Below are 16,124 nucleotides of genomic sequence, written 5' to 3'. Positions count from 1 at the left end.
TTCTCATTTTAAAATGGAAACCTGCTGAGTCCACTTTCAAAACAAAAAATAAAAATAAACAAAACAGGAAACTGGTCACTTTCCATTTTCTTTTTTTCATCTTTTGCCTATATTTCTAGATGGGAATCAGTGAACAGCTCGTTTTCCTCATTTTAAAATGATAATCCGCCGCAAAGTCCACTGACCAGTTCACCCGTGTGAAGGATTTTTATGGCTGTAAATCAAACCGCACTTTATGGCTACAGTGTTAAAACAAGAATCCTCTCCACACTGTACACATCCTCCAAACCACAGAGACATTTTACCCACACACTTTTGTGTTCCTTTGTTTATCTGCTGGTTATTGCCGACATCCTGCCAGATTATTTCTGAAGTCTACGAAAGAAGAAGAACAACAAGAAGAGTTTCTAAAAAAAACAAAACAAAAAGCACTTCAGCAGATCACATGGCTCCTATCCTCGGTGAGTGCTCCGTCAGGTCCTGGGCTCGTTTGCATTGATGATTTAAAAAAAAAAAAAAGAAAACGTTTCTGCATTTTTCTCCCCGTCAGAACGTGTTTTTACGAGTTTAACGCTCCAGGTTCTTCCTCGGCTTGGATGACGTGTGATGAAGACGGAGAGTAAAAGTGTCTCGTCTTCAGTTTAGAAAAAACAAGAGAGGAAAACAGCAGTATCTTTGTCTTTGTCCACTTCCTCTCATTCCACACATGAAACCCCGCCCACCCCGCCCTCCCATCCTTCCTCCCATCCTTCCTCCCGCTCCCAGAACAGATTCATTTGGCTACACTCGAACCAGTTGCCCCTCCCTGCCCTCCCCCTCGCAGCCCGCCGCTCAGTCTCATCTCTGGCCGTGGAGCGCCGATACGACGGGGGGCTGCTGGGAGCTGCTGGGCTGAGAAACGGGGGGCCACATGGGAGTCTGTTGCATGTGATGGTGGTGGTAGTGGTGGTGCATGTGGTGGCCGGTGGGCGAGGACGGGGGCAGCCAGGCCGGCTGGTGGCTGGGCGGCGAGGACGCCCAGAAGGAGCCGAAACCGGACGTGGAAGAGGGGGCCGGCGGGGAGCAGGCCATGGACACCTGGGAGGGCCCGCTGCCGGCGCCGGAGCTGCACTCTGACGCCCGCAGCTTGGAGAACATGGTGATGGCGTCGGGGAAGTTGGGTGGCGTGGCGGGAGTGTTTCTGGGTGTACACATCTGTGGGACGAGCAGAAGAAGAAGCAGGTTTATAGGAAGTCACACTGAGTTCTAAAGGTTTCTCAACATTAATGAGCATCACTACACGTTAGGGCTGCATGATTAGGTAAAAAAGTCATATTGCGATTATTTTAACTGAAATTGCAGTTGCAAAACGATTACTGGGAATGATCAGTTTCGCATCACAATTTTCATGTTCACAGAAAAAAAGAACTGTGATATTTTCTCACACATTTTTCCTTTTTTTAAAAAAAAGCTGCGGTTTTGGTTCTGGTTCTGCGATTTTGGATATTGCACTTGGCCATATTGCGGTTAATTTTGCAGCCCTGATCTCATTGATCTCAGGCCCCTGAACTGCATCAAATCAAAGTCGCATCACAGCAGACCATTGGTTGATTTTTTTTTTTTTTTTAAATCTAGTAGTTTGGTCTGTAAAATGTCAGAAAATGGTGAAAAATGTTGATCAGTGTTTCCTCAAGTTTAAGATAACGTCCACAACTCAAAGATATTCACTTTACTGTCAGAAAGGAGTAAAGAAACCAGAAAATATTCACAGAGAAGAAGCCGAAATAAAAAATATAATTCAAACCAATTATCAAAATATTTGCAGATCAATTTAATAATCGAATAATAATTGATTCGTTGATTAATCATCTAGACATATCGTATCATAATAAAACTTGTGATTTACAGCCCTATTGATAATGATACCCTGCCAAAATCCTTTACTGATCGACTGTCCAATGTAAACTTGTTGTAATCAGCCTTTAAAACCATGCGTATGTTTTTAATCGTAGACTGTAAAGTCACCGTGGAGATGTGAGCTGAGAGCAACACGCTGCTAAATGCCAAAAGTCTTCAGTGAGAACATCAATTACAGTGTAACCAGAAAACACACACACACACACACACACACACACACACACACACACACACACACACACACACACACACACACACACACACACAGATCAGGTAGCAGACAGAAATAGAGGAGGGGTCCTCTCAGCTGTGCAGCAGGAGCCCAGAGGGAGGACCGCTATATTTAGAACAGACACACTCAGGCATTAGCACGCGCGCACACACACACACACACACACACACACACACACACACACACACACACACAAACACACACGTGTTTGTTAGGATGTTTGTGTGCACACCAAAACACAACTCAGCTGTTTACCTTCTGCACTCCTGTGTTTGGATTATGAGACACTTTGTTTTCTGTATTTGACTTTTATGTATTTTCCGTGTCTCATAAATTTGGGGCTGCAACTGACGATTGTTTTCATAGTCGATTAACTGGTTAATTATTATATCAATTAAAAGTTTTGATCAGTGTTACCCGAAGCCAAATATGACGTCCTCAAATGTCTTGTTCAGCCAGCAAACCAAAGATATTCAGTTTACCATCAGAGAAATCAGAAAATATTCACATTTAAGAAGCTGAACTTACTCAAACCAATTAACCAGTGGGCCGGATTTGAACCCTTTGGTGGGTGGCCTCTGGCTCACGGGCCGTATGATTGACACCCCTTGTCTAAATGATACATAGGTGAGGCTGTGGAACAGATGCATTTGTAAAGACAACCAACTTTAAATAACTTATACTTTCCACATTATTTAATACATTATATTTCCCAAAAATCATGACCCAGTTACTCAAGATAACCTTGTTGTTTTATGTAGGAACTACTTTCTCTCTGCAGAAGAATCTACTAGAACTACTTTAGAATCTAGAATCTTTCTACCAGAGAGAAAGTAGTTCCTAAATTAAACTGCTTACAACAGGGTCTGTGGTTTGCCAAGTGTCATCTAGTTTCATTACACTGGAGAAGGCAGACATCTGTACAGCCGATATCTCCCAAACTCTGAGACTCGAACCAAAACAGTCTAGATGGATTAATGGCACTGCAGGCCAAGGGTAAAATAATTATTTTTGATTTGGGGGTGAACCTGTCCTTTTGACCCCATTATCAGCAACACTGAGGGCATTGTTGACAGAAACGTTGTGGACTGTTTTTGGTGCAGCTGGGCTCCTCGGGCAGCGCCGGTGTTCAGGCTGGATCTCTGTGTACGTTATAAACAATAACACCTCTCATGACTCAGTGTGACGCGCCACAGGGGACAAACGACCAGCACACACACACGCACACACACACAGTGTACACTATAGTATTCCTGCTGTACACATGACCCTCATGCATTAACTCCCAACAGACAACACGCCCCAGAACCAGTTCTCTATCAGCTGGATGACCTTTGATGATGTCAAGGCCTGAACTCACAACATGCTGCATAAAGTTCTCTTCTGCATGATTTATGATGATGGTTTTTAATATTTTACTCTTCATATTATCACTTAAAAGAGAAATACATAAGACCCTTGCATAAAAAATTAATAGTTCTGTGGTCCAAATGGTGAATTGGAGCCACAGACTGTACATTAAATCAGCTGAAGCCATATTTAATATACGCTCTAAGTTGATCAGCTGTTTATTACTCTGTCACTTGTCTGTCAATGTAAAGTTCAGCGGCCTGCCTTTTTGCAGGAATCTGTACCAAATGAAGATGTTTTTGTTTAAGTCTGTAGGAAAGGACAGCTCTGCCTCATGACGTTCATTAATTTAAAAGTTTTTTGACAACTTATATTTGCAATATTTGTTTTTTTAACAAATATTGCTCCTCCTGCGATTTGAAAATTGCAGAAAGCCATATCGCGATTTTGCTAAAAATTTCAATTAATTGTGCAGCCCTGCACATCTCATCTGAAAGAACTGCAGACAAACTTGTTGTCAGCACAGAGAGTTAATATTTGATTAAAGACTCATTACTGCTGCAACACTGACTTCTCCTCCATCTTCCTCGCCCTGGAGGCCATCATGCAGCCATGTTGGACCAGCCTGGGTGCAGAGGAAAGCAGAGAAGGTGGATGAAGGGGGGGGTGGGGGGGGGTGGAAGTCTCTGTCCTGCAGCTGATGCTCACCTTGAGCGTCTCGCTGCTTCTCCTCTCAGCCCTGTACTCTTCCACACATCACAGCCTCAGGCAAGATGATGTCACTGCACTGCACCCAAAATAATAACAAACCCGGGCCGCCGCCTCCAACATACTTCCTCACTCTCTCAAGCTACAACATGCTCCTCCCAGAGCGGTGGAGAGGCACGTACACCAACACGAGAGCAGCCGGAGGAGGAGGAAAGAAAAAAAAAACAGACTGAAAACAAAACACGGCTGCAGATGTTGGCACGCTGTTCCTGCATGATCAGGACAGGACAAATCCCAGGATGCAGCGTGGTTGGTTAGTGGGAGAAGATTCAGACACGACAGTTAAGAAACAGGATTGCATAAGCAGCAGCGGGCCAAGGACACAGACATCTCTGTGTGTGCACAGTGACGCAAGTCTGCACGGCAACAAACACAATCATTATTTCATTCATTCAAACTGAGGTTTGTCAAGTGAGTCTTCTTCATGAGCCGGTAATTATTGAGCTACAGGACTGTAATTAGAGATTAAACAGCTATTAGGACTGAACACACCCATCCTCATGAAGACAGAGTCTTAATGTAGCTGTGATCAGATGCAGACACACCCTCTGTCATGTGGTTTCAATCCAAGAAAACCAGAGTTTCCTACCCAAGAGCTAAATGACCAGAAATTATATAAAACTTTTGAAACATTATGTAACTTTTATATTTCTTAAATAACGGCTGCAAAATCTTGTAATAGGGTGAATGGTTCCCCTGTCATTCCCACTCTGCACCCTTCATGCCTGTTCTCCCTCAGGCTGTGATGATAACCAGATCACCGTGGTCATGCGATCTTATCGCAGAGTTGAGCTGCATGCGTCATCACTGCAAATTTGAGGGGTCAATAATAATCTATTAATATATCTATGGATCAGTGCCGTCACACACAAGTCGGGAACACAGCCTCTAATTGGCTGACAAGTTAGGAACTATGGCCAAAACTAATGATTATTTTCATAACTGATAAATCACTTAATAGTCGTTTGTTTTAAAATGTCAGAAAATGGGGAAAAATGTCAATCGGTGTTTTCTAAACCGTAAGGTGACGTCCTCAAATTTCTTGCCTTAGTCACAACCCAGAGATGTTCAGTTTACTGTCAGAGAAGAATCGAGAAAAGATAAATCAGAGCATTTTGACTTTTTGTCTTAAAAAAGACTCAAACCAATGAATTTATCATCAAAGTTGCTGGTGATTAATAATCCATTAAGCGATAATTGTTGTAGCTCTATCAGGAACACAGCCTCTGATTGGTTGACAGACTGAACCCAAGGCATCTTGGGATTGCCAGTGAGTGGCTAACAACAATAAGTGTTTCCAACATGGAAAAATGGACAAATAACTGATGATATGATTGCATTGAGACGATGTTGTAAAGACACAACGCTAGCCTTAGCATTAGCTTAACATTAGCCTTTCCTGCTCAGTTTACTTCAGGGTTAACCTCATCACTTTTCCAACAGTTGGGAAACAGCGGATTTGACTTTTCTTGGTCTTGAGAAGCTGCAGCGTTTATTAACTGACACACTGTAACCTGAACTGTGCATTTACTGCCACACTGACAACTTAGTGTTGAGTTTAAGTTTCTGTTTCAGCAATAAAAGCACCGAAAGCGGAACACCTTTAGACGCATGCTGGGTCTCAGTGAGCATCAGAAAAAAAAACAACACAAAATACTGCATGGATGAAAATATGCATCCACATAATGTTGCTGTAAAGAAACATTTTTGTGCTTGTGCTGTGAAAAGATGCTGGACTCTGAGTCCTGCTGGTGTGTGAAGACTGGCTTTGTGTGTGAAACTCTGCAGTCAGTCAGCAGGTCAGTGGGTGCATCCATTCAGGCAGCCACCCATCCATCCGTCCATCCATTACGAGTGAATCAGCCTCCACTCAGCCACACATGCCTTAAGTCTATTTTTTTCTTTTTAGGTGAACTTAATGCACTTACCATCTGGTGGTGGTGACTGGGGATGTTGGCCTCCTGGAAGAAGGAGCTTAAGGCCGTCTGCAGAGACAGAGACAGAGAGGAGACTGTAATGAGCATTTTAATTCATTTAAAATAAAAACACAACATACAGAAGTGAAGATATCACATTTGTCTTCTTTCTCCACCGACCACAGAGAGGAAGAACTGACCCATCCCCCTCCTCTAACCATCAGCCCACGGGTCAGTTAACACAACTGGTCACATGAGCTCAGGGTTAAAACTATTATCTCCACGCTGGGATCTAAACAGGGTCTGCAGAGAACAGAGAGGCTTTTTCAGATTAGCTGCGAGCAAACTGACTGACTGAGTGTGAGAGTTGAATCATTCAGCTGGGACTTCCTCTAAAACCTGTTTTGTTTTTTTTTAATAAAACTGCAAAATTGTCTTTCTGAGGTGCAACAAAGTTGAACTGGAACAGGCGGTTCATAAAATGCCAGAAAAAGTTAAAAACACCCATTGCAACTTCTAAAAAGTCAAAAGTGACCTATTCAAATTGTTTTTTCCCCCATCAAACAGTCAAAAACCAAAGTTGTTCAGTTTAATCTCACAGAAGACAAAGAAAACAGAAACAAGTTTATTTGTTTCTTTTCTCAGGCAACATTATTCAGAAGAGAAGATCATTTTGAAACGCTGAGCCAAAAAATTAAGTATGAAGAAATGTCAGTTCCTGGTACTCAGCTGATACTGAGATGTAATTGTTTTAATATTACCTTACTTCTTTTTTATGTATTACTTCTTGAAATCGGGGGTGAATTACTTATGAACTTAGGTAGAATTGATTTCTTTCATAATAGTTAAGATTTATGTAAATATGTGTATGTATATGTTTACTTATGTTTACTGTAAATTTATGGCTGAATATTCATATTAACTTCAATATTTGATTATTAAAATCGTTGGAGACTAATTTATAGTCGACTGATTAATCTACTCTGAGTTTGTTGTTCATTTTGGCACAACAATAAAACTGAGCAACTTATTTCTCAAGTACAACTAAGCAGAGCTGAGAACAACAGCTGCAATAAAACTGTAAAAATATCTTCCTGAGGCACAACAAAGTCAAACTGAATTACAGGGTTCACACAGCCACATTCAAGCACCTTCAAGGTACGTAAAAAAAAAAACATTTCTAGACTCTCGAGGGATTTATAATCACATCTAAATAGTTAAATTCTTCTTCACTACCTGCCTGTTAGGGCTGAATTTACTAATCCAATATGGCGGTTTACTTGCCCCAGGCAACCTGCTGACTCTTATTATTGAGCTCTATAGTTGATCGCCAGAAAAATAATCAGCTTCTTCTTTAAAACTTAATTAAACGTTTATGAAACGGTTCCAGCTGCTGATGTGTGGATTTTCAGTTTTTCTTCAGTTCGTATGAAGTTAAATTGAATATTTTTGGACTGTTGGTCACAAAATACAAGACTTCAGCTAAGATGAAGATTTCCACTGTATTTTATGCACCAAACTGATTAACCAATGAACTGAGAAAGTAATTCTTAATGAAAATCATCTTGATTGTCTGGTGTTGGAGGTGCAGACGTCGACTGGGTGGAAAACAGAGACACTATAAAATGTAAACAGCAGGTTTCATGGCTGCCTCCCTGTGCAAACAAGGAAATGAGCTGGCTTCTTGTATTGTTCCTCTTTGTTGTGAGCAGAGCCAAGGCCAGCGTGAACACAAACACACTTCATGACCTCTGAGAGACAGAAACAACAGGCCGATAACTGAGGCAGCCTAAACACGTCAGCGAGGAGAAAACATTCCTGTGCAGCCTGATTCATGTTGATGATGGGAAAGACTGAGGTGACGTCAGTCTGTAGATAGAAAACAACTCGTGTGTGAAGTGAAGATGGTCGACTTTACAACCGTGTGGACTTTATTCAGTGTCACAAGATTCGTGTTTGTCCAGAGGAAGTTCCAGCGGTCCCTCAGGCGCTGTTACACGTTTGAAAGGCTGAAAATCGGCCTCTTATGTTGAATGCAAGTGTTCTGAAAACTTGTTTTTCATGACCTCCTGAGACAAAGAGACTTCAGTTCAGACAGAGAGGGAAGTGAATTTTCATGTTTACATATACGCAAAACACGGTGGATGAAAACAAAAGTTTGTGTTTGTTGTCACATCTAATTTGTAGTATGTTGGGGCCAGGTATCATTCAAAGACAGTTACAGTTAACATTACGGATGGGCACCAATTTGGTGTCCACAGGGAGACATTGCCGGGCTGGCTGTCCAACAACGGAAAAGCCGACTTGCTCACAGGTAAAAATTAAATAACTGTGGGCGGGCAGCAGGTAAGAACCATTATACTACATGTACAATACAATATTATCTTTTGCCCCTGGTGTAATCAGGAATAAAAATGATTATTGCAGTATTTTTAACATTTATATCCACTGATACAGTAATATCAAGCATACTGAGCCTACAGGCTTTTATTGTGAAATCCCTTGACACAACCTTTGACCCTACATCCTGCCAAACAATGGGACGTTACTGTATGATTTAACAGCTATGGAGGGCTAGTTTCTGGTTAAAACAAAAGACTTAAAGGCAAAAAATAGCCAGTGGAGGATACCAGATTGTGGACAACACATCGTCAAAGACCAACCTGGACATCCGAGAGGACTTTGGTGTGTTCAAAGACAGTGATAATAACGTTGATTATCGTGAAAAGTTTTAAAAAGTATTAACTTTTGATAGTTGCAAGGTAGGCTTGACATCACTACTGAAACACATCAACAGCTGCAGGAGCAGAGGTTTTCACACTGTACGTGTGTTTAATTGGATGCTGAGGTGTATGAATATAATATAATGGGACCACATGACAAACAGAAAATAGTGTGAAGCCACAAGATATTTTTACCAGGACAGAAAGTATCAGACAGGGAGTGTGAGCTTGTTTTACTGCTCAGCGTAGCCTCCATTTCCCCTTCACTGGAGGCCTCTCTCTGGCCAACACTTCAATGAATGCAGTGGTCCCCCCACCCCCACCCCCGGTCTGGTTGTTTGACAACAGCAGCGGCGGTGCAGGAATGTCTGCCGTACAACGTGACACACATATCAAAGCGTGAAAGTGCTCTGCTGCTATTGTGTGAAGAGCCACCGAGTCCACGCCGCTCTTTGTCTCCTCTCAGTTTATTTTTCAGGACCAGGTTTGGTGAGCGTCACTTACTAATGTCACACTGTCAGCTCACATTTCCTGCTGCTGCCGCTGCACACACAAACACTTTGTTACAGAGGAACTAACCTACAACTGTGTTTACCAAGACTCTTTAAATGTTCCCTCACTGCAAAGAGGGCCGATTCATTTCCTCAGAAACACACAGAGGAAACTGACAACATGGTTTATGTAACATGACCACCAGCTCCTGTTAGTATAATGTAGCAGGGTATTTTTAAAGTGACACATTTTACTTTTAATTCAGTTAGCTGTTACTTAAAGGGATAGTTCAGAGTAGGGCTGGGCAATATATTAAGATCATATTGTATCGTGAAATGAGATTCTGATGGTCTCTACTGAACAAACATGTTTTCTTACATCTACAGAAGATATTTGGACCAGAGCATCTCTGCAGCACTACAGTACTTCAGTGTTATAAACACATTTTCCTTGTAAAACATGTCATGTAAATGACACACGTCAGGGCACAAAACAAATGATCTGCTGATCTTAACAAATCAAGACTTGATTGTATTTTTTTAAGTTAAAATTGAAGCCAAACATCACTTTCTTCTAAGCAACCAAACTCCACTGACAAAAACAGTCATTTTACCTCACAGAACAGTGGAATTGCTGGTCTCTCGCTGCCTCAACTGGGTAGTTTGTTTGTGTCGTGGTGATTCTGGTGTGTCTGAACCAACCTTTTAAAAATACTGAAGTCACACAAAAACACAAACAAACTAAGAGATTGAGGCAGCAGTAGACCAGCAACTCCTGTGTTCTGTGGGGTAAAATTGATGATTTTTTTAATGGAGTTTGGTTGGTTTGGAGACAGTGATATTTGGGGTCAGTCAGAGTACAGTTAAACTGATATTAATTTAAGGTGTCTTAAACATATTTGCTGCTGACTCCATTAACAGATGTGGCTTAGCTTCCTACACTGGCTCATGTCAAAGTTATTATACTATCAACATACTGCATCTATGATGTCTTATGAATGCAGTGTTCATGTTGTTGTGGAGTGACAGCCCTCAGGGTGCCAGCTGAGGACAGAAGCAGAACACCGAGAAAAAAACAAACAAAACAAAAACAAAAATCAGGCCACTGCTGTCACACAGAAACAAACAATAGCCTGTTTACTACGTTCTCACACTGAGCTTACAGACAGAGAGCAGCCAAACATCGTCTCCGATCTCAGATATTGAGCCGAGAAAGATTAGCCAAATAACAGATAAGTGGTTCGACAGACAATTAATTGTTTAAGCCGTTTATTGATACCAAACCATATCCAGTTCCAGCTTTTACCGGTTTAGTAATGAACTACATGTAACAAGATTACATGATTAGTACCCAAAATAAAGGTAACTGTATTCCATTCAAGTAAAAAAAAAAATACATAATCAGATTGAAGTTACATTTACTAACAATGGGGATAATCAGAAGGATTACAATATTAAAACACATTTTAAATAACATCTAATTTTAAGAGACATTTACAGGTAAGACCAACAACTCCACCTTCACAGACCAATCACTAACCGACAGAAATCTAGTTAGCTATCTAACCTGTTAATACTACTACTACTACAACTGAAAAATAAATAAATTTGAGGACTGTAGGTGGTGACGCTGGTGACCAGGATGGAGTGTTTGTGTGTGAATAAGTTTATGCCAGTTTACTTTAAGTTTGAGAGTGAAGTGTGGATAACATAATGTTATTAAACAAAGTACTTTTAAATGCTCATTATTGCAGTTATTAACCTAAATTTGCACATAACATAGAGAGGAATATTTGGATAAAAAAATAATAAAATCAACAACAAACATAAAAGACTATATTGAGTTTAACGATTTCACCATACTTGGTATTGAAATAATTCCAAAGTAACGGCAAGTAATCAAGTTAAATTATTTTTATAGTGTGATATTTCAATCCTCCAAATCCTGGATAAGAGAAGATATTCCTTTAGTCCCACCACAGGGAAATTTTCACTGTTACCGCAGCAAAGGAGGAAAAAAGAAGGAGCATCAATGAAAAGCAATGATGAACAGGAAGCTGTCAGTCTGGCAGTAAATGTACAGCGACGGCGCTGTAAATGTACAGCAGAAATACTGCTGCTATGACAATCTGTGTTGAGGGAGTACTACAGTACAGTGAAGTACAGAACTGTTGTACACAAATACTGGCGTGATACTGTATACTCCAGGGCGATATCAGCCTAGTTGCTGCCCTATATGATCCATATTGTTGTATATAACTCTTCGGGGGTTGTGCAGTGTTTTGCTGTCCAGGTACCATAAAGTTTAGTGACTCACTGCAGTGACAGAACAAAGGTCTCAAAATACTCGAGTCAGTTACCAAACATATTCTCAGCTTACACTCCTGCTTCACTTTACTATCATCCAACTGTCACAACATACAAGCTGAAACCATCAGATTTTTTACTCGAAAAATGACTGAAACCATTGATTATTTATCAAAATAGCAGCGGATTAATTTTCTGTTTGTTTCAGCTCTACCTGAAATCCGAAAGGACGGAATCTAAACTATAATAAACCTCCTCCCCGATTCACTACAGCTCTGAGTAAGTCCGACTCCTAAGTGAGTTAAGACGACGGCGTCAATCACAGCAAGCTCCTGAGCCTCCTCCCGCCCCTCCAGTTAAACCACCTGGCCCGGCTGCAGCCCAGCACCGACAGACTGGTCATTAAAGCAGACGGAGGAGCGGTCTGAGGAGGAGAACCATCTGGAGGATCAGCCTAGGAGTCAGAGATCCTTCAGGTGTCTGTCAGCTGTTCAACACACCTGATGTGTATCACAGAGCGGCAGACATGGACGGTGATGAAATGTCTGTAACAAGGAGGCCATTTTGAACTCCAGTGAGCTGACATTAACAGCAGTGTTGACTGCAGAGCTGCAGATAATGTTTATGTTGGATTAATCTGATAATTATTTTCTTGATTAATCATTTGGTTGATAAAATGTCTAGACTGTTCACCACAATGCGTTCAAATGGCCTGTTCTGTCTGAGCAACAGTTCAGAACCCAAAGTTGTTCGGTTTACTATCATATAAAACAGACAAAGGGAGCAAATCATCACATTGGAGACAGGGCTGCACACTTAATCGCAATATTATCAAATGGCAATATGGCTCAGTGCCATATCCAAATAAAAGATTTAGAACCAAAACATATTTTTTTGCAAAAAGGAAAAATGTTTGAGAAAACAGCATTTTAATGAAGTACTGTCCAGACCTAAAAATCTTGTTCTCCAGATGCAAGAAAACACGTTTCTTTGATTTAGAGTCCAACAAATATCACATTATCTCTAATTTAAGTTCTTTTTTTAATCAGTAAAAATAAAAACTGTAATGCAAAAATGATCATTTCCACTAATCGTTTTGCATATTGCAAACGCAGTTTCAGTCTCAATAATCGGTGCAGCTCTAATCAAAGAAACAATCATTAGCTGCAAATTGTATTCCTTTTTTTTTTTTTTTTTTGACAACTATCTCCTTGACTTATTGATTTATCACTTTGTTTGCAACATGTCTGTCCAACATGATGTGTCCAAATGTCTTATTGTGTCTGATCAACGGCTCAAAACCTAAAGATTTTCAGTTTACATTCATCTAAAACAGACAAAAGCCTGGAGCAGAGAATAGATTAATTTAGTCTGATCATTTCACCTTTAAAGAACTGTTAATAGCACAGCAGCACAGGCTTGTATATGAGAACAGCTGGAGGGATAATACATGTTAATCAGCCTATATATAACTGAACAAGACTGGGATCAGTGTCACACCACTTAGCTCTAAGTACAGTGAGTCTGACCTCTTTTTCTGTTCTTGTAAAATGACTGAAAACTAAAATAATCCCATGGTTTAGCAGTTAATAAAAACATTCTCTCAAAGAGAAGTTTCCTGGTTAAATAAGTCTGAACTCTTCATTCATACAGGAAACATGACTAAGGAATTGTTTTTAACCCGTCTGTCAGGGAGGGTTTGATTTATCATCCTGAGTGATTTGAGCTAAACAAACAAGTCAAACCTGTAGTTTATAATCTGTGAGTAATGGATGAGGGTGTTATGAGAACATGTTATCAGATGGGCATCGTCTGTCTGACCCTGATGGTGTCAGACTGTGATTTGGTTCACCATGTTGACATAAAGCCGTTTGTTATCAGTTTCAATTTAATTGACTTTATTGGTATGACGTTTTGTCTGCCAGTAACACAGCTGTTGTAGACGGGGTTTTTTTTTAAGTTAGGCATCCATTGCTATCTTATAAAGACTCGAAAACACTAGCCGCCATCAAACTTTAGAGGAAAAGGTGTGTAGGCTACATATATCTACAGTTGCTGAATGTAAGAGTCACTTTACACTGTAAATACACATTTGCAACAACTCAAAATATCAAAACAACGTACTGCAATAGACTGTTGAGTTTTGAGCCCAACTCAAACTCACTCACAAAACTTTAAAAAGTTTTCCCAACCTATAATCTTTAGTTGAGATAATTCACATTTCTTGTTTAGATAACCTTGAACCTTTGAGTTTTAGATACTCAAAAAACTAAAAAGTATTTCCAAAATTGGTCACAGTGAACTGAACTGATTAATTGATTATTAAATTAATCAGCTATTTTGATAACCTATTAATCGTTTTGAGACACTTTTTTAATAAAAATGTCCAAATCTTCTGATTTCAGCTTCTCAAATGTGAATATTTTCTGGTAACTTTAGTCCTCTTATAAGAGTAAACTTAATATCTTTGTGTTTTGGACATAACAAGACACTTGAGGACGTCAACTTGGGCTTTGAAAAACAGTGATCAGCATTTTTGACCATTTTCTGTCAATTTACGGTCCAAACCACTAATCAATTTCTAACTGATTGATCGAGAAAGTAATCAACAGATTAACTGATGATTAAAATAATTGTTAGTTGCAGCCCTAATTCACGTTCACTTGAATGAATTTACTCTTTTTTAAATACCTTTTTTTGGGGGGGTTCTAAAACGTAAATATCTAAGTTTATCTAAAGAAGAAAAATAATTTATCTCAACAAAAGACTAATGGTTTGTAAAACTTTTTCAAAACTTTAGAGTTTGAGAAAATATTACCTTGAAATTTAGAGTTGACTGAACTTTTTCATAGACCTACAACAACGATAAATGACGATTAAAATATTTAAAAAAAATAATTAATTTCCATATAATTTCTGCCAAAGTCGCAGGGAGCCACTGGAGCCCCGTGCTAAGCTAACAACAGCTAGCCTGGCGATGACACAGTGGATTCCTGCGGAGAATGTAAACAAACGGCCGCTGAGAGGAGCAGCACCACGTCCTCACTGCTGTTAGCTTAGCTTCATGTTAGCCACAGGAGCGCGTGGTCGCCAGCAGGACGCTAAATACTCAAAATGACCAACACAGAGACTCAGATTGATTCAGTGGACAGTTGATATACAACTGGAGGATGAAATAATCTGCCACACAGGGGAGGACGAGACGATAAACCCTCTCACTCACCTCAAACTGCCAGTGGGCCGCTTGTAGGAGCTGCTTCGCCTGATCGGCGGCGCATCCTGCCGTCAAAACAAACTGGTTGATCATCACTTGATGTCTCAGCTCGTCCATATTCACCGACATGGCCGCTTCACACGCAACACGCAGTTGCTTCAAAGTCGAAAACTTAACAAAAAAATGAAATCTCCTTTCCAATCGACACCTCTGAACCTTCAAACCCACAGTCCTCCTCCTCCTCCTGTCTGTCTGCCTGCCTGTCTGTCTCTCCGCTCCGCAGCTTCCAGCAGCAACAACAATATTTTCATGTCATCACCAACAACAAAGACGAGAGCGCCGCTGATTGGACGGCTCGGGGGCCACAGAGTACTACACAAGCGCTGATTGGCTAATAGGAGGAAGCGTTTAAATTCACCGGTGCGCTTGTTTTATTGTTCAGAGACGCTGCCGGTGAGCGGAGACAAGCGGAGCCTCAATGAATTACAACCTCTCCGCCCTCTGTGTTCATCCGGCAGATTTGTACACGCGCTTTTGTTCATGTCCGTTACACTGACGTAATGTGTCTGATTGGATAGTCAGCTGAATTCTTACAGCTGATTGGCTGCGTCGTTTGCAGGCATATATAACTGAGCACACAAATGTAAACACTGCAAATATTTTTATATTTAGTAATTTTTTTTTTTTACATATTTGTGTTATTTTTAACATATCCTGGCTCATTTTTCAAAACTTTATTAAGATGAATACTTTACATGCAGTCTGTAGGAATAATGATTTTGCTTTCCATAAACAACACAAGACATAAATAAAAAAACACATAAATAATTCTATTTAAGAGTACACTTGATGCTTACTATTATTATTATTATTATTATTATTATTATTATTACATTCATTTACAGTACCAGTACAACTTATTTTTTATAAAGAATGTTTCAGATTGCACACTTGTACTATCTGCATATTAATTGACAGCCATGCACTCAGTGGTGTCCTGAAGCAGCCTGACTCCTAACCTGACATGTCTAGACCGGAGAACGGTTCTCCTGATAGAACAACACTAACCTTGTTCTCCTGAGGGTGCAGCTCCTCCGTCCAGCCTGAATAATTCAGCTGCGGTGGAGGTGAAAGCACATGATGTGACAGAGGAAGCCCATCTATAATGTATCGTTGGAGGGTGTTATTATTACCTGATGGGTGTTCGGTGCTAACGTGTCCTGAAGA

At 40.4% G+C, this 16,124-nt stretch overlaps 1 protein-coding gene across 1 annotated transcript; it reads right to left on the bottom strand.

Annotated features, from left to right (window-relative positions):
• Positions 1 to 747: 747 nt before the first annotated feature.
• On the bottom strand, positions 748 to 15,230 carry ubald2 (UBA-like domain containing 2). The gene is made up of 3 exons (XM_084743421.1): positions 14,907 to 15,230; positions 6,175 to 6,231; positions 748 to 1,194 (listed from the first exon to the last, which is right to left on the bottom strand). The coding sequence occupies exons 1-3, from the start codon at positions 15,024 to 15,026 to the stop codon at positions 838 to 840; spliced, it is 534 nt and encodes a 177-aa protein (XP_084599547.1). The 5' UTR covers positions 15,027 to 15,230; the 3' UTR covers positions 748 to 837.
• Between the last annotated feature and the right edge of the window lie 894 nt (positions 15,231 to 16,124).

This window comes from Lutjanus erythropterus, chromosome 19, assembly GCF_056507025.1.
Source record: "Lutjanus erythropterus isolate fLutEry1 chromosome 19, fLutEry1.hap2, whole genome shotgun sequence".
NCBI lineage: Eukaryota > Metazoa > Chordata > Actinopteri > Lutjaniformes > Lutjanidae > Lutjanus > Lutjanus erythropterus.
The sequence above is the reverse complement of the archived record's forward strand: the minus strand, read 5'-3'. Positions and strand labels throughout refer to the sequence as shown.